At 38.2% G+C, this 24597-nt stretch overlaps 1 protein-coding gene across 2 annotated transcripts in view; it reads left to right on the plus strand.

Moving 5' to 3' along the window:
- adamts14.S (ADAM metallopeptidase with thrombospondin type 1 motif 14 S homeolog) overlaps positions 1–23677 on the plus strand; it is a 79056-nt gene extending 55379 nt beyond the window's left edge. For both annotated transcript variants that reach the window (XM_018227576.2, XM_018227577.2), the window contains exons 11-22: positions 477–625; positions 4652–4827; positions 5942–6075; positions 10512–10635; positions 13584–13667; positions 15270–15433; positions 16291–16456; positions 16756–16888; positions 17651–17858; positions 19086–19215; positions 20205–20318; positions 21604–23677. In XM_018227576.2, coding sequence (XP_018083065.1) covers positions 477–625; positions 4652–4827; positions 5942–6075; positions 10512–10635; positions 13584–13667; positions 15270–15433; positions 16291–16456; positions 16756–16888; positions 17651–17858; positions 19086–19215; positions 20205–20318; positions 21604–22178 — 2157 coding nt within the window. In that variant the 3' untranslated portion in view covers positions 22179–23677. The remainder of the gene's footprint in view (positions 1–476; positions 626–4651; positions 4828–5941; positions 6076–10511; positions 10636–13583; positions 13668–15269; positions 15434–16290; positions 16457–16755; positions 16889–17650; positions 17859–19085; positions 19216–20204; positions 20319–21603) is intronic.
- Positions 23678–24597: the final 920 nt, after the last annotated feature.

Raw genomic sequence — 24597 nt, forward strand, 5'->3', positions numbered from 1 at the left:
GTACTCAAATAAATAATTTGAAGCTTCTAGTCTTTGTTTAGTGCTCTCATCATTACCGTTACATTATTTTCTTAAACATAAGGATTTACTATGCCCATTAATTTAGACCCTTGGAGAATTACTATGACCAACCTTTGTCTACTCCAAGTAGATTGTTAATGCGGAAATCATGTGTACCAAAGGTTAGCATAAGAGCATGTAGGACTGCTGAACAAGAAATGGGGAAGCTGCACCTCCCTCTTGCCTCCCATATGATCTGATTGGTTGGTTAAGAGACATATTGCTAAAACATGCATGGCCAAAGTATTTAGTATCCAATCATTTGGTTTGTACAATGATAACATGAGTAAATGACCTAAGTTTAACCATTTTATGTACAAAGAAAATACTCAAAGCTATTTATCTTAGGAATTCTTATTCTTAGGATATATTTCAGTGAATCTATGATTTATTTATTTATCTATTTTAATTTAAAGTGGTGCTTTAAAGGCTATTGCATTTGGAAGACACCAGAACAGTCTTACAGTCAGGATGGAGACTGGAGCTCATGGTCAAGATTTGGGTCATGCTCTCGAACCTGTGGTGGCGGAGTGCGTTCCCGTAGCAGACAATGCAATAACCCAGAGTAAGTGTCTCTATAAATGATATTGATTCATGAAATTGGTACTGCCCAAAGTTTTACACATACTGGTAACATAGTTTCTACATTTCCCAATATCTGTATTATTCATCTGCTGAAGTCCTTTACCTATGCCCTAGTGTACTATGGCTAGAAGACCTCATATAGATCTATATGAGCTGCAAGACCTCATACAGAGTTATTGCTAATAATACATAAATAAAATGCCTCTCCTTGGTGGTCACTTATTATTCTAACTCCCACATTTGGACCATAAGCAAAGGCCAATTCTCACATGTGAAAAAATAAATAAATATAATTTAACTGGGCCAACTTTTCTAATGTTTAATTAAAGCAATTGGCATCCTAGTTTTGGAAAGAGTGGTTATAAGTTATGCACTCATATTTCAAATGGCAACTAACAGAATGTACTTGTTACTTATTTTCCTGTGCCTCAAAAATTATGCACCATAATGTCTCACACATACATAATTTGCTATACTGTGATGTATGCATCAGAATAAATAGTACCCAGAATAACTGTATATATATTTTCAGTTAAGTATAATTGTGTGATAGTGTGACATAAATTAGCATTTTTGCATCTTTATCAGTTTGTATACACACTGTGCAGTCATGGCAGTTGTCAGGCAAATAGACACATAAAAACATTTTCTCTACCCACTATTTTCTAAGCGTGTGCTGTCCCACCTAAATAGGTGCATGTGGGGGTTAAAGTTACACGTTGTGAATGTAATCTGACCTGACTGGGTGTATTGAAAAATGTATCATTCATTTATAGTAATAGGTAAAGGATTAGGCAAACGACACTCAAGTTTTAAAAAACATATAGACCATATGACAAATACATCTAAAAAAAGTGGCACCTCTACCACCCTCATTTCTTTCCTGCATATTTTTTTACTCCTGACCCAAACTAGAAGGGGACGACTTCCTTTTACCTTAATGCATAATATCTTTGCCCTTGAAGTGATGCTGAAGGTTAATTTTAATATAAGTTCTAAGCTGAAGCACAGTTTTTGATGAAATATTTGCAACAAACATTGGAGCAGGTGCACCAAGCAGATATATAGACAACATTCCACTTGAAGCAATAAAAGCAAATAGCAGATCTTGTGCTGGTTCCGCAGTTCAAGATGATTAACTGTTCGCTAAGTATTATTAGGCCTTGGTGTATTTACTCTTTCTGCCTGAAAGGTGCTGTATGTTTCTTTTAGACCTACAGTACCATGTGTCCCCAATTCTTCATACCATGGGATTTTGTGTCTATTATATTCCAGGCTTTTATTTGTTATGAACTGTTGCTGGGCCAACATGTTCTGGACAATTAATTTGCCAACTGTCAGTGCATATACTAGAGACATGTAAGGCAAACATAAGCAAATGTGCACCACAACATTAATGAACCAGTCCATCGCTTACTGTAGTGGTGGCCATGTTTGTATGTGCTGGAGCTAAACTGACCAGATATATTGACTTGTGTCCCCCACACTTCAGTAATCCTACAGTTTCTGACCTTTAAAAATGTAAATAGATATTCAACCTTCTCCTCAGCAGAGCTACAGCTGTATGCTCCTTTTGTTCTTCCCTCTAACATATTTTAGTATTACATAAACACAGACTTGGCACAGGGCATTCAGCAAAACAATAATGTTTCAGAGGTTTGGATTTATTGAAGGCAAATATTATTCTTGCCCCCGGCTATCTTTTGCAGCTTCAGCTGCTCCTGGTTGCTCAAAATCAGCATTAGACTCATAAATATTCTGCTTATCTGCGTCATACAACATCTTTCAATAAAATATAATATGCAAAGCTTGCCCAGTGCTATTAACCCATTGCAACCAATCAGATCTTAGCTGAACAGCAAATGGTACCTGATGGTTTAAATCTAAGAGACAGACTATATTTATAAAATTTCTGCTTAATGGTGGAGAACAAAGAAGGCAAGCAGGAGCATGCATGAAGCCAGTCATCGCAGAAGGTCCAGTATTAGTCTCAGTATATTTACATTATGTAACCATCATACCCACAACGCAACCTATGATAGATAGCTTGCTGCACGCTTACCTGATCACTGCTATGTGAGAGAAAAATGCACCAGAACAGCCTGAGTGATTGTAATTATGTATGCAGTCAATTCACTTAAAAATGTGATATTTTTAGAAAGCGAATACCTTTCCTCTCACTTTGTATGGCTGTTTGTGCCTAGTCATACATTTGTATTCAATATTGAATGCAATTAATTTGAGACTGAATGAGAAGATGTATACAGTAGATGCCTTAGACACGTCAGCATATATGCAAACACACTGCAATAATAACAGACCTGCTCCCAGCACATGCACACTTGTAAAATAGAAAGTTATCACATTCATATTTTCCAGTTTTTGATGTTATTGGCCCTCTAAGTGAAGGCTCTTCTTGCACATTCTTGCCTAATATAGATAGGCTAAGGACCACCCAGACCCTAGAGTACCTAAATGGTAAATATGGTCCTGCTGGTAACAGCGTTTCAACCTGATATTTGTTTCCAACATTCTATCAAAAAGCAAAACCCTTATTGGACCAGGACCAGGTTTGCTTATGTTTATACACAGCTTCCTATGTATGTGATTCAGTACCATGGATAAGTCATGATTTCTACAGTTATTCTAGAACAACCAGGATAAACACAGATGTAATTTTAGGTTTCCCAGTAACGTTTTACAAATAGTTTTATAGATGTTTGTTTTGATTTGGGTGCTCTAACAGATATTTATAAATGCTGACAAAAATGACCAAATATACGATTCAGATAGCTGCCAAAAGCAGAGGTAATGGACTTTGTGTTTATATAATGTGCAATTATTAAGGGAAGAAGAATGAAAAAATAAGGAGAGAACAAAAAAATGAGAGGACAAGAGATGTATGAATAGAGAGAATAGAGAAAAAGAGGGTTTTAAATGCAGCGATGACAAAACTTTTCAGTGACAGTATGGTGTTTCTTTTGCATGGCAGCAATTGGAGATCCACTTTTTGCTCAAGGTTTGAAGCAATATTCCCCTCCATTGTATAAGGAGGGGAAAAAATCTTGAAGACCATACTCAGATTTAGGCTGTTGATTTGGTCACAACTTCCCAATCAATGTCTTTTAAAGTTTGTTCAAACATCATTTGGGCTGCTTGTAAATTTCCCACTAGTTGAAGACTGCAGCAGGCCATGGGGATTGTACACAGCCAACAGATCTGCATAGGCCTCCTACAGTATATGATGAATTTATTGTTCTCGGAGCTGGATGATTGGATCAGCCCAGTTTTTCCAAATCATTTGGATTGTCAGGATCTGGTGCTATGAGGAGTATGTCTTGCTTGACAATAATCCTGTGCTATAGCAAATGCCTCCCTATCTAAGATGTTCCCAATATCCTAGTTGGACCTCTATTTACCAAAAATTGAGGTTACATGATTATAAAGGAGATTTTCAAAGGTTGGCTCTATTTACTGCATTGCATGTTGGGATCTCACACAAGGTAGAATATATAGCCCAGTTTAATTAATACCATTATACTCTTGAACTTTTATACCAAACTAACATTTAAGCGCACACAGCCCATATTTCGCCATTTCCTTCCAATTTTATTCATTTTTCATGAAACTTACTGAGGTTAGAATGGAACAGTGCGGGTCTCTTATTCATTCTGTTTGAATACAGCAACGAGTGAGAAATGAAAGAGTTGCTTAATGCAGGTATATTAGATTAAGGAAGGTACAAGTCTACACTCAGTTAGTGTTTTGATACAGAGTGTAGTTTTAATACAGAATATTAGGTCACTAGCAAACCCAATTTTCACTGCAGCAGATAAAATTACTTGTGCAAGACAATCAAGCATGGCTTCCCTTTTGCACAAGATCAAGACTGCCCTAGTATTTTTGCTAGGCTGTAATAAACAGACAGCTACATATATTTGTGGTGTGTATGATACAGCACTAGATATCTAGTTTGGTTTCTGAATATTTTTGATGGATTATATAGGCCATCATACGGAGGAAGGGATTGCTCTGGTTCAGCCTATGAATATCAAATGTGCAATAATGAAGAATGTCGGGGTCCATTCGAAGACTTTCGTGCCCAGCAGTGCTCTCAGCGTAATTCATATTACACTCATCAGAATACCAAGCACACATGGCTGCCTTACGAGCATCATGACGGTAATTTTTTTGAAAATGTATTTGTTAAAGTAGTTTTAAGGGATGGTTCACCTATGTTAACTTTTAGTATGTCATAGAATAGCCAGTTCTCAATTTCTTCATTTATAGGCCAGGTCTTCATTTGTTATAGTAATTGTATGATATGCTTTCTTCTTCAGTTTCTTTCCAGTTTTTTAATAGGGGTCACTGACCCCATCAGCCAAATTGCTCTGGGAGGCTTCAATTTTATTGTTATTGTTACTTTCTATTACTTTATGTTTCTATGCAGGCCCTCACCTATTCATATTCTAGTCTCTCGTTCAACCCACTGCATGGTTGCGAGGGTAATTTGGACCCTAGTAACCAGGTATCTGCTAAAATTTCAAACTGGAGAGCTGCTACACAAAAAGCTAGATAATTAAAAAACAAATAAAATGAAGATCAATTGTCATCACATCAGCATTCATAGTAAAAAAGGTATTTTCAAAGTGACCTACCCCTTTAATTTAAAAATCAATGAGAGAGAGCTGAAAAAGAAGTAAACACTGAGTAAATCACAATTGTAAGTACAGGGATAGGATGCATGGTATGTATAATACTATTACTGCAACCTCAGACCAGTTTTAGGCCATCTCTTCCTCCAAATTATGGTGGACAGTAGACCAGCACCCATACACTAAAAACTACCACTGTTCGCACAAAGGAAAATAAAATTGAAGAGTACACTTTATCGTTTGTTTTTATGACTTTTATTCCTTATTTTTTCCCAGTGACTGCTACTCTTCTGTCACCTTGTTCCTAAACTATAGACAAACTTCTACTACTAAATGTGACCCCTTGTCCCTCTCTTCCTTTACCAGCTACATTCCCCACCTTCAATTGTGGCTACTAATATATCTATGTTGAGACTTCTTATGTCCACATAGATAAGTTGTATCAACTTTGAATTAAAATAAAACCACTTGGCCAAGTTCAATTGATATATTTAACATACAGATAGCGACACCAGTCAGCAAAATCTGTGACAAGTTTAATTGACACACCAGCATTGGATATACGGCTAAATATTCACCATGCTTTGTTTGCCACATTCTTAATTTCTAATATATATGTGTAATCTTGTTTTTCATGGCAGATGCCCAAAAGTGTGAACTCATATGCCAGTCTAAGGAAACAGGAGATGTTGTATTTATGAATCAAGTGGTTCATGATGGCACAAGATGCAGCTATAAGGATCCTTACAGTGTCTGTGCTAGAGGAGATTGTGTGGTAAGAGTTTGCATAAAACATATGAAAACAGTATTTTATCTGCTAAATTGTTTTTACTGTATAGTCATTTTGGTGTAGTGCCATAGAGAAATTTGTGGAAAAGTGATACAAGCTCCAAGTCTTGCAAAAAAATCATTACTGTATGTGTTAGCGCTAGGCATACTGCATTATAACTCTGCCTCTTATAAACTTCTAAAATGGTCCTATTTATAATGTATAAGGCAGCACTGAAATAATTGGGCTTTACCATGGAGTAAAAAAGGTGTGGTATAAAACATTTACATAGTCTAGTTATGAATACTGACATTGTTAGTTAGGAGAGTTTGTGTGTATGTGTGTGTGTGTGTGTGAAAATTTGTGTTGTTGTAACAGCCAAATGAATGGGAATGAAGCAAAAGGCCACAGGGGGGTTTGCATGTAGGGTTGCTTGGATGGCAACACCATTTATTTGAATATAGTACAACAGTAGGGCACAAAACTGCTATGCCCATTGGAGACTTACCATTCAACCTTTGTACCTAGTGAAATGTGCTTTGAAGTGTTCATACTAAACCTATGTGTTATATATATGATAATAAACACTATAGAATTAAGAACAGTAGACATACAGAGGCATGCTAACACTTTAGAACAAACATTTTAGACTCTACTAAATCACTAAGCAGTTGTATCAGAGAGCATCTACATACAGTATGATGGATTATTTCAGTGGTGTAACTATAGATGAAGCAGACCCCTCAGTCGCAGGAGCCCAGGGAACAGGGGGGCCCAGATTGTGGGGTCTGCTTCCTCTATAAAAGAAAGCAAATAACTCAAGTGCAGAGCACTGACCAAAAAATACAGAGGGACACCTTTTACTATATCAGTGCGGCTTTATTTCAGCAAATAGTGCGATACATACAGTGTGTGTGTGTGTTGACAAGTCCTACGCGTTTCGTGCCCGTATACCAGGCACTTCCTCAGGGTACTGCTTCCTCTATAGTTAATAAAAAAACCCTTCTTCCCAGGCGCTGTCTTACCTGCGACGAGCAAGGGGAACGCAAGTTGTGCGGGAGTGGGCGGAGTCAGGGTAGGGAGTGGTTGGGTGGAGGCGGAACATAGAGGTGGGACAGGAAGTGGGTGGGAGGATGGGGATCGGAGTGCGTCAGGCCCTTCTGAAGATTTTTTTGCAGGGGCGTCCAGCGAACTCTAGTTACGCCACTGCATTATTTTATTGTTTATTGAAAGAAAACAGGTTTAGAGCATGGCAAACAGTGACAACCCTTTATGTTAAATCAAATGCTTTAGAAATGATCCAGAGGACTGTGCAAATGAAACGCTCAGGATGCTTTACAAGTAAATTAAAATACTAATTTGATGATGATGAAAGAGGATTATTCTGTGCAGCATATAGGACTAGAGAGAACTCTTGCTTCAGATTTACAACCCTTTTAAGCCCCTGCATATTTATTGACAAACATGGTATTGATTTTCAGCAAAGAAAATGTTGTTGTTGTTTTTTTAAGATCACAGGGCCTTCTTTCTTCATGGCTACAGAACAGAGTTTTGCAGTCTAATGTATATGTTTACATTCTGGACGGACAGTGCCTCAGTTCATTAGCTTTATGCAGTGTTTGTATAAAAGAACACACCTTCTCCCTGTGCATTTAAAATTCATAATTGCATTTACTGATGACATCTAGAGGTTGCTTGGAGTAACTGACATTTTGAACATGATACACAACTGGAAAATATGCTTATGTAGCCCTATTCTGCTACTGAAGGAAATCCTGCAGTGATTTCCTTCTTTTTGGTGCTACAGTAGTCCTGTGTCTTTGCTATATGGGAGAGCAGATACACTATAATTTGACATGCTTCCACCCAGGGTCAGTACAGACTGGGCTGTAATTCCCCTCTCTGGAACTTCTTTGATCCATAATCACACGCAGACCTACGGTTGATTTGCAGGCACTGTATCTTTAAATAACATGTATGTGCTGTATATGTATATTTTTTTTATGTAGCCTTATTTAAGTATGTAGCACTGTAGAGGCCTGCATACAGTGTGCCAGCCAGGAGCTCACTTAATAAGGTAAATAGTTTGGATTCTTTCCCACTTAAGCCTTTAGCTTTCCATGCCCTGAAAAGCGCACACAGCCCTGACAAGCCCTTTCCTTCTGTATCCTTAACAGATTACAATTTTCTGCCACTGGGATTCTGTACTGGCTTTCCACACTCAATGATATCTGGCACCTTATGCAACAACTTTCTATCACTCTGCTTCTCTCCCAGACCTTTCTCTCAGGCCTTCCTTCCTGTCAGCTTACAGGGGTGGAGACTCCTCCCCCTCCTCCCTGCACAGAATCAACACAGAGGATGTGAAAGGATTTCACAGCCTCCCGACTAGGGTTGCCACCTTTCCTACATTCTGAATCCAGCCAGGGGGTGGTACCCGGGAAGTCAGAGGTGGGGCCAGTAACGCAAAGGAGTGGGCCTGTGATATGAAGGGGCGGGGCTGTGATGTGGCAGCCCATGATTGACCACAACCCCTGGGAAGCAGGTAACAGGCTTGCCGGTTTTCAGACTTCTGAAAACCGGCAAAGTATTTTCGAACAAGATGGCAGGTGAAAAAACCTGACAGGTGGCAGCCCTACTCCCTACCCTTGAACAGATCTTGAACTCACACTGACTGTAGGTTCAGTGTAAAAATAAAAACTTGGTAAATAGATAGGCTGTGCAAAATAAATGTTTAACTCAGTGACTCAGTGAGTTAGTCAGTGACTTAAAGGGGGGCCACATGGGACATAACTGCAGTGGGTTTGCAATTGATCCTCAGCATGAAGCTAGGGTTGCCACCTTTTGGCCTGGTGGAATCCCGTTAGGGGACAGGGCTGTGGCAAATGGGAGCAGGGTTGTGATGCTGAGGGGGTAGGTCGTGACGGCAGGGGCTGGGCTATGACGTGGTGATTGGCGAAAACATTTTGTGCGCACTAGGGGGCACATTTACTTAACTCTAGTGAAGGATTAGAAGGAAAAAAACATCGAATTTTGAAGGTTTTTTTTGGCTACTTCGACCATCAAATTGGCTACTTCGACCAGGTCCAGACTGAGAACTAAAATAGGCCCTGGCATTTCAGGTATACAGAGGGCCAATCAGCCCACACAGAGGCCCAAACAGCCCCCACCAGCCCACTAAATACTGATTATTTAATTAACCCTCGATATTCGACCAATAGTAAATGTGCCCCTATGCTTGTGCATGCGCAGTACCACAGCACATGTGTACTAACACAGCACCTCGTGCATGCACACAAATGCAGCGACACGCGCACAGGCACGTCGTCGGCCCGGCCAGGGGTCCGGAGGGGGCCTTGGGGCAGTAGCCCTGGTGGTCCCTGGGCCCCCTAGTCCGGCCCTGCCTGGGCAGCCCTTCAAAAAACCAGGCTGTCCAAGTCAAAATCGTTTTTTTTTTTAGGTGGCAACCCTACATGCAGCTCAGATCAAAAGCAAACAGTTATGACCCATGTGCCCTCCCTCAAGTCACTAATTGGTTACTGCCTAGTAACCAATCAGTGGAAACCAAGAGAGCTGCAAAGCAGAAAGTAGTGTTCTGGCTATTGTGTTAGACATTCAGTCACTCCAGCCTTTATACATTACATTTTTGGCTAACTAACTATATTAGAAATACGTTTTATTTTGCAAAGCCTATCTATTTACCCAGTTTTTAATTTATACTGAACAATTCCTTTAAAAATGTTTGCAGCCCACTTGAATGTTACTCTGTGATATTCTGGAGAACAGCTAACCTTCCACATTCTAGTAAAAAGCACAGTTTTTACAGTAGGATTGGTCTGGCAGTCCAGAGATTGTTGAAGATAGACAGACACTATTTTTTTGGCCTATGTGTATGTGAAATGCCAGGGCCTATTTTGAATCTTAGTCTGGACCATTAAACTAGTCGGATAGAGTGTTAAATCCGTATAAGTGTGCAATTTGTTTGCTTTAAGTTTGAAGGCAACATATTTTCTTATTACTGTATATGGTGTTTATGGAGTATACAAGAGCATGCTGTTGTCATTGTTCATTGTGAAGGTCATGCATATAAATTTTTGTATATAAATTTTCTCTTTAGATACACTTTAGTATCTTTAGATACTAATAGATACTCAGCAAGATACTAATACTATTTTTTTTGGTGTTACTGGTCCTTTAGTGTTGTGTTGCTAAGCATATTGTATAAATGTTGTGGTATAATAATATATTATATGGTATAATGTATAAGTAAGCAGTTTAATCCACTCTAGAAGATGCATAAGTATGTAAGATTTTATGTGCACAATAGTATAAAGTGCAATATGTGTCTGCCTGCCCAGTTAATATAATATAAGATATCCCTTAATGTCATGGATAACTAGATTCTAACCTTGTACTCTTTTTTTTACCCCCCCAAACTCTAGCACATTGGATGTGACAAGGAAATAGGTTCAGTTAAAGAAGATGATAAATGTGGAGTTTGCGGTGGAGATAACTCCCATTGTCGGACAGTTAAAGGAACCCTAGTAAAATCTCCAAAACAGACTGGTAAGAGAATCATATTACATTTTTTCTTTTATATTAGTGGCATTTATTTAATTGAATACTATCACTATTTAATCTACAGTATATTTTCTTGTGGCTGAATCTTTTGTCATCCTAGGGATTATTTTCTCTTAATTGAGCTTTGTGGCTGTGTATTCATAGCCAGAGTTGCATAGGAAGAGACAGCGGGAGTTGTCCGGCAAGCACTTAGGGGGTGAATTATCAATGTTTGAATTTTTGGCACAATTCAATATTTTTGCACAAAAACTCACACATTCTTATATTTTCAAAAACTCAAATGTTCGGTATTTATTAAGCAAAAAAACTCAAAACTTGAATGTAAAATTTCGGCATTTTAAATCTTGCAAGTTCATGTAGAAGTCATGGGGAGTTGTCCTAGTCAATTATTATAGACTATTTTTTGAGGTTAAATTTGAGCTTGTAAACTTCAATTTTTTTTAGTTTTTTGAGCTTGTAAACTCGCAAATATTAAGTTTTTTTCACAATGATATTTAATCAAGATTTTTATATTCAGTTTAACCAATAAAAAATAAACAAATTCAAGTTTTTTAAAATGTGAGTTTATTTGAAGTAGAAAAAAAAACTGTAAAACCTCACCAATTCGATTTTTGATAAATAAGCCCATTAATGTCTATGGGGCAAATTCACTAAAGGGCGAATATTCTCCTGCGAAGGCTTCGCCACACTTTGGGCCACTTCACCAGCCTTTAATTCACTACACTAATTCACTAAGATGCAAAGTTGCGTCTTGGCAGCCGAATGCTAGAGTAAATTCGACACCGCAAGCAGTTCATAGAGAACTTGGCTAACATTCGTTTCTGCCTAGCCAAACTTCGTTAGTTAGGTCAATTTGAATAGGGTGGGTGCATATAGGTCATATATATGTATTTATTAGTGATGGTGCAAATGCTTGAAGTGGTCACTAAATGTTAAGTTTCAAATAAAGGGAGAGTAGGCTCAGGACATTGCTACTGCCACACTGATTTCTTTTGTCTTCAACAATTTCTTAATGGAACGTGTAAGTTGATATACACACCAATTACCTCTGATTAGTTGCATAATGCTCTATTAAACTTTTCAGTGTCATGACAGCTGTTAGATAAAGTTTTATGATTTGCAGGTAAATTAGCCCTTGCCAGTCTAACATTCACAGAAGTCTTTCAGCAACCCTTTGCTAATGCTTACACAACCACTCAAAAATAGTATGCTGTTGGGTCAGACAACAAGGTATGATAAAGACCAGAATGGCAGAGACTGTTTTTAATCATGAATATCTCTACTTTTCATTCTCAAGGCAAACAAAATCCTTTACAATTCTTTGACACAAACCAGTCTGCCCCAGTCCAGGACCAGTACTATTAAGAAAAGAAACTAATGATATCAGTCCTGGTTAGTATAAAAAAAAGATTTTATGTTAATTTGCCATACAAGACCCCACATAGCAGCTGCCAGAAAACTGAATTTCTGAAACTGATTGGCATGGACATATCAAAAACAGGAATCAATTTAGTATCAATGAACCAAACATGGCCAGTGCTTACTTTGTATGCATTTTAAAAGCTATCCCTTTCCATTCACCTAAAATAGCGGAAATGTAGGGCAATGCATTAAAAGCCTGCTAACCCACTGCAGATTGTTTCTCTTTGAATTGAATCATCCTGTACTGCCATTATTTTTTGGGAACAAATCATTTTTTCAGGATGGCTTTGGGCACTTTTTAATAATGTTGGTATAAAGCAGTCTGTAGCAGGTAGCCAATATTTTTATTGTTACAAGGCATAATACTCCATTAGGCTTGAAAAAAATTGGATGTAACCTTCCAAAAATGTTCAGCATGTGCAAGATCTTCATAGACCTCTTTGCATGATGCCATTGTTTTAGAATATTTTTTGGCCACCAAATGTGAAATTGCAGAGAGTTTTCTCGCAGCGCAGAAAATCTTCGACACTGATTTAATCAGAGGATCGTGGCATCCCTAAGTCCAGTATGATAGATGGAACTATACACCCAAAAACTGGACATGAAAAGTGGTTTACACTTCACTGTTAACTTTAAGATCTGCAGACCATTGTCTTTATTGATATTTAGGGACCTATTTATCAAACCTCGAATTTTTCTGGTCGAGTTTTTAAAGGGGAAAAACCTTGAATTTATTATGCTCTGAAGCTGCTAAAAATCAAAATCTAAAAATACTCCTTTTGAAAATCATGTAGATTTTAATGGCAGATGGTCCCTTTAACAACTGTTTTATACTTTCTGGATTCTCAATATTTTTGGCCTGTTTGACGTTGGTTTTTGTTTAATAATCTGATAAATTTGAGTTGTCGAGGCGACTATTCGATAAAGTTGAGATTTTGGGGCGACAATTTGAAAAAGTTGCCCGATTCTAATTGACCCACGATTTTATTGTGACTTTTTCCCGCACTGATTTTTTTTTCTCCGAGAAGTTTTATTTGTAAATTAAGGGGATTCAGGCTTGGGAGTGTGGTTGATTATTTTTTTTATTATAGTGAGAAAAAGTCCAGTTTTAGTAAATTTGTTTTTATGATGGAACACATCTAATTTCCAACATAAACCAACTCCTTTTGCATTATGGAACAGAACTTGCAGTTTTGATAGAATTTTGCATAACTAAGGGACTACTGTATTCTCTGTACAAATATATGTAATATTGATTGTGATGCCAAACAAAATGGAAATGCTGCCTTATTTATGTGCAGATCCCCTATACAGGTATATTAAAGTAAAGCACAGCTATTGAACAGTCACAGAGATGCCTTGTTGTGTCAGCAATGTAGTCGTAGTTCTACCCTCCAGTATGGGAGCAACTGGCTTTCCTTGTATTACTAGACAGTGTTTGCTTATTCTCACTCTGCACTGTGCTGAAGAAACACAAAGTGGTCTTAATGACATTTTCATTCTCATTTCAGCTGGGATTCTAAAAATGTTTGAGATTCCAGCAGGTGCCAGACATATCCAAATAGAGGAAACAGAGCCTTCCACTAACTATATTGGTAAGAGGGAAAAAATACTAAAAGGATTAGAAAGAAATCATTGTGGAGGATATATAAAATATGTATGTGTGTATATATATATATATATATATATATATAGACACATACAAGAGTCCTCTGCACTCAACCCATTATCAATATATTTAAGACAGAGACATTTTGTGCATACTGCTACTAAAAAATGCCTTACCCTTTAAACAAAACAGGGATTGTTTGTCCATATATTGCAATATATTTAAGCTGGCCAACTACGTCAAAGTCATCCCATATCTGGCCAGTCCTACGCTTAATTTTCATCTGATTCATTAAGAATTCTATTGCTTCATTATACATTTTACAAAGGGACTAGGTTTTACCTGCAACTTAACTTGCTGCTTTCAAAGTAAACCTCCATACTTGGCTGCCCTTTTATTAGACACCAGTGGGATCACCTGACTATAGCTGGGAAGGGTGGGAGCTACAACATAGAGCTGGTCACTGCTCTTGTATAACTATAACAAACAAGGGAAAGTTGTGCTCACCACTATTTTTTAAAAACATTAGGCGGGGGTGCAATGAGGCTGTGACCACAAAATACATATAGACACATACAAGAGTCCTCTGCACTCAACCCATTATCAATATATTTAAGACAGAGACATTTTGTGCATACTGCTACTAAAAAATGCCTTACCCTTTAAACAAAACAGGGATTGTTTGTCCATATATTGCAATATATTTAACGTAGTTGGCCAGCTTAAATATATTGCAATATATGGACAAACAATCCCTGTTTTGTTTAAAGGGTAAGGCATTTTTTAGTAGCAGTATGCACAAAATGTCTCTGTCTTAAATATATTGATAATGGGTTGAGTGCAGAGGACTCTTGTATGTGTCTATATGTATTTTGTGGTCACAGCCTCATTGCACCCCCGCCTAATGTTTTTAAAAAATAGTGGTGAGCACAACTTTCCCTTGTTTGTTATATATATATATATATATATATATATATATATATATATATATATATCCTTGAAAAAGGTCCAAATGTGGACCGAAACGTCGGAGATTACAAAATGACAATAAAATTATGAAGCTTTTAAAGGGAGTGCTGGTCAAAAGATTTTTTTGATACATAAATAATTACCGTGCACCCCACCATTGACAACAGCTTTGGAGTGCGGATACTCATTGGAAAACATATATATATATATATACCTATATAAAATATATATTTATATACAGTACAGGTATGGGATCCCTTATCCAAAACCCGTTATCCAGAAACAAATTATAGACAGGCCATCTCCCATAGACTCCATTTTATCCAAATAATCAAAATTTTTAAAAATGATTCCCTTTTTCCCTGTAACAATAAAACAGTACTTTGTACTTGATCCAAACTAAGATATAATTAATCCTTATTGGAAGCAGAACCAGCCTATTGGGTTTATTTAATGTTTACGTGATTTTCTAGTAGACTTAAGGCATGAAGATCCAAATTGAGGAAAGATACGTTATCCAGAAAGCCCCAGGTCCCGAGCATTCCGGATAACAGGTCCCATACCTGTATATGAATTTAATGTATCTATATCTCAATATACTTCTGTTCTATTCTTGTAGCTATTAAAAACCAGGCAAGTGGAAATCCAATTCTCAATGTGAAGGGTATGGAAAGCAAATCAAAGACCTTTATAGAACTAGGCCTTGACTGGGAGTACATCATTGAAGATGGCAAAGAGACTGTGCAAACGATTGGACCCTTGCATGAACCCATTGTTGTATTGGTAAGATGCTGAGATGCCTTCAGCTCTCATACATTCAAACATAAATATTTATTGAACTAACCTCAAGAGCCCTACAAGAAAAACCTTAAGGTTTTCAAGAAATGGTGCCAAATATTCAAAATGCAGTCTAACAATTTAGTTGGACAGTTTACCTGATTTTGACCCTTCTGCCCAAACATCGGACATGTGCCACTTTGGGGTTTAATTTCCATTTCCCAGCAGGTGTATGAAACATCAGCAGATAAACAAAGAAGGGGTGCTGAAACTTCATTCTGTTTGGCAACCTGTTGTATGCAGTGAAAACGGTCAACTTAACTCAACATATAAGTAAATGCTTTTAGCCCATTCAGATTTCCCAGTTTTAACTGGCATTTAAATTAACTTTTTTATTATTAGCTTTTATTTGCTAATTGTATTAGAGTACTTGATTAATTAGTACCTGCAGGGCCACTCCTGCCATGAGGCAGTGAGCGGGCAGTTGCATGGCCAGCAAAAAGCCGCCTGTTGTGACTTTAAGAGCCGGATTTCCAGGTTTTAACCCAAAAATTCAGCTCCGCTAGTTCAGAGAGCTCTATTGCACTGGCGATGCGGCCCCCCTTTGACCCACTCTGATGCTGATGTTTTAAGCTCGGAGCAGGAAAGGGGAAGCTGAGTAACTGAGACCTAAAACTTACTTCTACTCTTGATTTTTAAGTTATGGCACACCTTTATGAAGTATTGGATATATATATTGTAAGGAATCTGTTATTCAGAAACCCATTATCCAGAAAGCTCCGAATAACGAAAAGGTTGTCTCTCATAGACTCTATTTTAATGAAATAATTCAAATTTTTAAATTGACTCCTGTTGTACTGCAGGTTGTACCTCAGGATGAAGAAGAAAAAACTACCCTGACCTATAAGTACATTATTCATGAAGATCTCCTTCCAATGATCGGCAACAATAATGTACTGCTTGAAGAGATGGATTCCTATGAGTGGGCTTTGAAAAGTTGGTCTCAGTGCTCGAAAGCATGTGGTGGAGGTAAGTGTTTCTTATAATGAATTCTTAAAATCATACTCCTTTTTTTAAAAAGAGTATCTACTAAAAAGACATCTACTAATGTTGCATCCAATACCAAGAAGGGTGCAGAGATTTGAGTTCCAGTTGTGTAACTTATGTGATAGTAGCAAATTGTGTGATCTGAGAGAACATTATTCATCTTTATGGTTTCCACAACAAAAAGATGCTGAATCTAGCTAAAGAGACATTAAGATTGTGCTTTACATTTTTTAGACGTTGCTTCTTTTTCTTTTAGTTCTCTCCTAATTATCTCCTTTTAGGCATTCAGTACACAAAATATGGCTGTCGGCGTAAAGGAGACAACAGAATGGTTCACCGTAACCTCTGTGACAACATCAAAAAGCCGAAACCAATACGTAGACGATGTAATCAACAAGAATGCTCCCAGCCAGGGTAGGAAACCACAATCATTTAACACGAATAATGCTGTCATTTCTGGAACGTTAATATGTAGTGCAACATCATCAATGTCAATCTTGGTTTTTCCCATGAATAATGACTACAGAAAATTAACGAAGGATAAAAGAAGCCTTGTGCTATTCTCTTCAATGCACAAGAGTGGCCATCACTAACCTGAGATGGAATAACAGGTTGATTGGATATAACACGGGCCGATAAAAGATGCTGACAGACTGAGTCGGCAGCTTATTGGTCCATGTGTGGGGACCTCCGGCGGGCTTCCTCGATCGATATGTGGCTGAAAGTTGGGCAGATGTCGATCGGGCAGGGCTAAAAATTCCATCAGATCGCAGCTGTATCTGTTCATTGATGCAGTCCTGCGGTCAGAATGCCGTATGCCATACATTATGATCCGACCGGTGGGCCCTAGGGCCCACAATCGGATCAGCCTGATATTGCCCACCTCAAGGCAAGGGCATATCGGGTAAAGAGCCACTCTTTGGCGAAATTGTCAAACAATTGGATCTTTATGTGTATGGCCATCTTTACAGTTGAAGCATTTACCTAACTGCTTATCTTACAAATGTATTATTCATTTGATTAGGATTACCCAGTCCATTAATAATTAAGTTCACAATAAATGTTAGGATTCTAGGTATCACAGCATATACACCACTGCCACTTTATGCTTGAAAACTAGAAAACTAAACAATCTTATTGTTAAATTTGGATTTCCCCTTCTTTGTTTATTTGTAGGTGGGTGGCTGAGGAGTGGGGAGCTTGCAGCAAATCTTGTGGCAAACTAGGTGTGCAGGCCAGACTGGTACAGTGCATTCAGCTCTTGCACAATGGCACAAACAGGACTGTCCACACTAAGTACTGCACTGCTGAGCGCCCAGAAACAAGGAGACCCTGTAATCGGACACCATGCCCAGCACAGTGGAGGACAGGAGCCTGGTCACAGGTTGGTGTTAAAAAATACCTTCCTTTAAATTAAATAAACAAATCAGATTACACACAGTAACCTAATGTAAGGTTAGACTGATACTGATGAACCAAAAAATCTTGCTTATAGTGTCTCTTCCCTTGGCCTCTGTAGACCATGCTGTCCTGTCAAAGCCTATGTTATATAGGCCAGCCTCTGACCCAGGGAGAAATCAGGGGACAACAGATACCCAATACCCAAAGCATATTTCTGTCTTATTTTTTTTTATAGGTAAACCACATTTCTCTTGTTCTACATGGCTGTCAGTTCACCTTTTTCAACAACAGTTCAGTTATTTTGCACAGTTAAAATATATTTACCTCCAACATTATTAGTTCTCATTGAATTTTTTTCTCTTTATTCATAACATCTATAAATGTCAAAATGTCAGTACAGAATTATCTGCTGAAACTGCTGCAAGCTATCAACCCTGTTTTTTTAATTACTTCCATTACTGTAAATTAGGAAGGAAATGCAGGTATGGGATCCGGTATCTGGAAACCCATAATCCAGAAAGTTCAGAATTAAGGAAAGGCCATCTCCCATAGACAACAATGAAAATAGCCGATACCTTCTTATGCATCAAATGGGGTGATCCCAAGCTTTATTCCATGGTGCTCTCAACACTGTTCACAAGATCAAACGTTTCGGGACCGCATGGCCCTTCATCAGTGATGAGCCATGCGGTCCCGAAACGTTTGATCTTGTGAACAGTGTTGAGAGCACCATGGAATAAAGCTTGGGATCACCCCATTTGATGCATAAGAAGGTATCGGCTATTTTCATTGTTGGATTCATTGCTGGCGTGTGGCTAGGCCAGTGCCAATACCTGCATCCCCTTCTGCCTTTCGTTATTGCATCTCCCATAGACTCCATTATAATAAATTCATTAAAATTTTTAAAAAATATTTCCTTTTTCTCTATAGTAATAAAACAGTACCTTGTACTTGAATAAGATATAATGAATCCTTATTGGAAGCAAAACCAGCCTATTGGGTTTATTTAATGCTTACTCGATTTTCTAGTAGACTTAAGGTATGAAGATCCAAATTACATAAATATACGTTATCCAGAAAACCCCAGGTCCCGAGCATTCTCGATAACAGGTCTCATAGCTGTATAACAAACCTAATGGATAATCATCTATGTGTTAGTAAAGAAACCACTGAGTTTATGTATGTTTATGTATGTTTTTGGCCTTCACAGTGTTCCTCAAGTTGTGGTGAGGGTATCCAACAGCGTCAGGTTGTTTGTAAAGCTAGTGATAATGCCGTTGGTCAGTGTGATGGAGAGAAGCCAGAAACCATCCAGGTTTGCAGGATGGCAGCCTGTACTGGTAAGATACACAATGTTTACACAAACAAAAAGTCATTCTCCAAAGTAAAACTAATCTTTTGATTTTATTTTAATAAGTGTAATGTAAAAATAATGAAAAAATAATGATTTTATAGTATATTCAGCAAAGCAGGTCTGGATAGTAATTCTATAACAAGAGACTCATATTGTCATAGCAGGTTTCAGGAATTCTGGAAAACTAATTTAATTGGCGTTGTGGAACATAATAATATATTGATATGATGTATCCCCCTTAATCTTTCTTGCTTTTTTGTATTTTTTCTGGCTATTGAACATGCCTGTTTGCTTCCACAACTTTTCTGTGAATAATGGACGACAGCACCTATTAACTGGGAAATGTAGACTAACACAACTATTTTGATTTATTTACTATTTATATAGCATTGACACATTTACATAGTGCTTTACTATAGAAGTTATAGGTCCCTTTGTTTCATGTACAGGTATTTTAAATTTCCCCCCTGTATCAGTCTGCTCCAAATCTGTTGGTAGATGATTGCATGTATTTATCACCCCTTCTGCTAAGTGCCTTACAGCATATAATGTTGGGAAGTTTTTCCCATGTAACGCCACAACTTAAATTCCATACTTTTATATAAATGATAAAACCATTCTGTCTTTAAATTTCTGTTGACATCCAAACTTGTGGAGCACTAGCACTGCTGTAACCTATCACTAATACCCACACTTATTCGTGCATGTGATCAGCAACACCAACTCTAATGTTTGAAGTGCAAGATCCTATTCTTTGGTGCTACTACTTCTGTCAACTTCTGATGTCCCACCATTTTCTTTGGCTTGTAAGGTGTCATATATTAAGACATTATGCAACATCCCTTATCGACTTGCTGATTGATATAATAAATGGCACCATATAACTAAACCTTGAGACGAAACCTTACTTTTTATTTCACACATACTCTTGATGCCATTATACTAAAATTGAATTTCTTTCTTGTTTATTTTCAGGAAAATCTCCAGGACTCACACCCAATGTGGAAATCATAGAGTCCATAACACCAAAAATGCCCTTGTTGTTAGGGCAAAATGTACCAAGAAACCCTGTCAGCAAGATCTCAACAAGTAAGTAGCTTCTGTCAGCAAGATCTCAACAAGTAAGTAGCTTGAAATGCATTTCCCTAATGATTCATGAAGTGATAAAAAGATTTGCCTAAGAGTGCAAGGTGCAACACTGTGGTGTTAAAGTGCTTTGAGGGCAAAAAGATGCCACTTTTTTTGCTCACAATGCAAATTGCCACCCAAAGTAGTCTCATGTGTGCCCTAATGCAGAAGTATTTTAGATCACTGTGTAGTCATCAAACAATGTTTGCAATGGTGCTTATATGTAGACAGACATGAGCTGCAGTCAGAGAGACAATAAAATCCTCACTGAGATTCTTCCTTGGGGGTGAAGTGCAACTTCCCACCACCACTGATATAATACGTAGTTACCCTGATATAGAATTCTAATTCTCTGTATTCCTGCTCCTACATTGTTTGTTCTCCTTCGCATAAACTCCTGTAGTTACACAAGATTGAAGTGCTCTGCTGGCGAGTCAATAACATGCATTAGGATGCCTGGTACTAAAATGACAATTACCCCAACTTGTCTGCAGCAGCTGATACACATTCTCAAAAAAACATAATGTGGTTGAACACTATAGTTTTGCAAGTGTGAAAAAATGCATTTGAGACAATAAAAAAAATGTTTGGAAAGCCATTGTGTCTTTTGTGCTTCAAAAGACAAGGCATGGATCCAAACAAAATATCTGATTCAGAGTTTTCACAATGTACTGATCCCTACAGGCTTGAAAAAAGCCATTTAAAGTAGTCCTTTTGGTGCAATAACTCCAACTACAGGCCTATTTACAATGCCTTGTTGATATTGTTCAAGGCAATGTGAAAACAAGCTTCTCTTCTAGGTCCATGCCCTTCCCCTTCCTAGTAATGGGAGAGAGCAACCCACTGGTGCTGTAGCAAGAAACGAAAACAAATCGTGGAATAGTATTAGGAAAATGGGAAATTATAGCTCAGTACCTGGGGAAATACCCATGGTTGGGTTGCTAATCAAGGACATAGAACCACACTGCAAATAACCTCTCAGTAGGGTTCAAGCCTAGCCCTTCTTTGTAATGAAAACTGAGTAGCTCATGAACAGGCCATGCAGTTAATCAGATCTCAGTACATGGGTCTATTTTATTGCCTTGGTGTAGGTTGCTAATGGATTATGGAGCTGGTGCACTATTCTACACTAATAAAAATAAGCTTTAACTACAAATAAAGTATGGTATATTTCTACAGGTTTCAAGGAGTAAGCATGCTAATAAGGTGATAATGATTAACCATTGTTTTCAATTTCTTCCCTTAGAGGATTCATGCCAAGGAGACAAATCAATATTTTGCCAGATGGAAGTCCTAGCTCGCTACTGCTCCATACCAGGCTACAATAAGCTATGTTGTGAATCATGTGGCAAAAAGATTACTCCTACCAATCTGACACCAAGTTCAGAGCATGCAGCACTGGAATTCAGGGCCCCCAAAGGAGCAATCCTGCCAACACCCATCCATCCTGTGACCTTGGTACCAACAGTCATTAGCAAGTTGAATAAAGTTTCAGCAGGTGACAACCCTATGGATGCTTTACTTGAATCCAAACATGCAATAAAGGAAGCCTCAGCAAATGACAGTGTAACTTCTATGAGGGATTCATCTGCATATGTATCCGTAAGGAATACTTCTGCTACAGATTTAGGAAAGACTCGGTTGCCAGGAACTCGTGAAGTTCTTTTGGATAACCCTAACCTACAGCCTAATAAATCTGTGGCCAGCAAACAAAGCAGAGACAGTTCTGTAGCAACATCGGATTTAATAAAGCGAATTAGGGAACGTACTGAAAATCTGAAGACCAAATCTAACGTTCAAATCGCCTCTGTGGCTACATGAGTCCATACACTGTCATCGGCTTTCTATAAGGAGCTGTGCAACATCATTGAAAATGGAGAGTTACATGAGGAAAAAAAAGGCTTTTGCAATTTGCCCATAGCACTTTTTCAGTTATGAAATAATACAATGACATATGTTTCTAGATAAAGCATTTCTGAAACTTCTGGGCATTAAGACAGTAGAGCCCATTAATTGTTACCTCACAGTGCAATACCATTGCACTTTACATTGTGATAAGGGTGCTACCAACTGGATTTGTACCAAAAAGGAAAATACTTTTGTACATCTCACCTCAGTTCTCAAACCAGCTGGTGCCTTATTTAATCTGACAAAGACTTTGAAAAACTTGAAACATGGTGCTTTCTCAAGTCCCCATCAAGCATATAGCAGCATCTGTAATACACATCAGTGTAATGATGCTGTATTCCCTACTCAATAGTTTCTGTGTACTTATTTGCAGTAAGAAGCCTTTCTCAGCTATCAAACAGGTGCATTTCTGTTTCAAAGGTCCAAGCATTGGGTTGATTCATCGAATGACCTTTGCTGCAAACTCTATATGAAGTCCATTCACTTCTGGCCTTACCAACTTTAATTTCTACTGCTGCTAGTAGAATAATGTTCACTTGACAAGTGGGAGGGGTAATAGCTTATCCTTGTATATGATCTGTGTTATTCATAGGAAATAGTTCTGAAGATTTAACAAGTCAAAAAAAGAATTAAAATGTTTGGGTAGCCCCCATAATGATTAGTATTAAACAAAAAAAGAGCCTACACACATAAGGATCACAGTACAAAAGGTAAGACAGCTGCAATCAGTACTTCTTAAAGGGCCACTATACTGAATTTTCCTGCTGAATTGTGCTCAGTACAGAGGAATACTTGTAAATGTTAGTGTAGTTTTATGGAATCTCCATGGCGCCTATGAATAGTCCTCAGGGTTGACTGGGGGGGCTGAGGCCCACCGGGGCTTCAATCTCAGGGTCCCCAGCCAATGTGCCCACGCTGCGCGTGTGCGTGCGCACGGTGTTCTTCGGGCACCGGGCCCTTCTTCAGGCCATTCGCGGCAAGAAGAGGAACCACCGAGTGTGAATCTGGGCCGGCCCACGAGAGCGGAGGGTCCACTGGGTTTTTTCCCGGTGTCCCGCTGGCCCAGTTCAACCCCAATAGTCCTTGCTGCTGCTATTCAAATACGTTTATTTTACCAATCATTTTTCATTTGGCACATGTATCTTGGCCCTGACACTACAACTCCTGGGCTTGTAGGCCACACTCCAATACTGTATGTTTGCCACAAAGCATATGAACAAAGACGTTTTTTGGAAAGGCCGAAAGTGCATGCATGGTCAGTAAAACCTTTAAACAAACTAGGAAACAGCAAGAGTAGTTATATCATTGTGCATTTACCTCTTACTATTTCCATAGAAAAATACAAGGGGAAAGTAAAAAAATTTGATCGTTTAAAGGAATAGTTCAGCGTGAAAATAAAAACTGTGTAAATAGATAAAAAATGTTTCTAATATAGTTAGTTAGCCAAAAATGTAATGTATAAAGACTGGATGTGTAACATAATAGCCAGAACACTACTTCCTGCTTTTCAGCTCTCTAACTCTGAGTTAGTCAGTGACTTGATGGGGGGGCCACATGGTACATATCTGTTGAGTGAGTGCACCTCACTTGATCTTCAGCGTGCAGCTCAGATTCAAAAGCAACAGATATGACCTATGTGGCCCCCCTTCAAGTCTCTGATTGGTTACTGCCTGTTAACCAGCGTAACCAGTCAGTGGAAACCAAGAGAGTTGAAAAGCAGGAAGTTGGACTATGTTATGTTATGTTACACATCCAGTCACTCCAGCCTTTACATATTACGGGGCCCATTTACTTAGCACGAGTGAAGGAATAGAATAAAAAAAACTTTGAATTTCGAATTATTTTTTTGGCTACTTTGACCATCGAATTGGCTACTTCGACTTCGAATTGAACGTTTCGAACTAAAAATCGTTCGACTATTCGACCATTTGATAGTCTAAGTACTGTCTCTTTAAAAAAACTTCGACCCCCTACTTTGCCACCTAAAACCTACCGAGGTGCCATGTTAATGGGAAGGTCCCCATAGGCTTTCTATCAATTTTTAGGTCGAAGAAAAATCGTTCGATCAATGGATTAAAATATCCTTCGAATCGAACGATTCAAAGGATTTATTCGTTCGATCGAACTATTTGCGATAAATCCTTTGATATTCGAAGTCGAAGGATTTACATTCGGCAGTCGAATATCGAGGGTTAATTAACCCTCGATATTCGACCCTATGTAAATCTGCCCCTACATGTTTGGCTAAGTAACTATATTAGAAACAAGTTTTATTTTGCACAGCCTATCTATTTATCCAGCTTTTATTTTTACACTGAACAATTCCTTTAAT

The sequence above is a fragment of the Xenopus laevis genome, chromosome 7S (genome assembly GCF_017654675.1).
Source record: "Xenopus laevis strain J_2021 chromosome 7S, Xenopus_laevis_v10.1, whole genome shotgun sequence".
NCBI lineage: Eukaryota > Metazoa > Chordata > Amphibia > Anura > Pipidae > Xenopus > Xenopus laevis.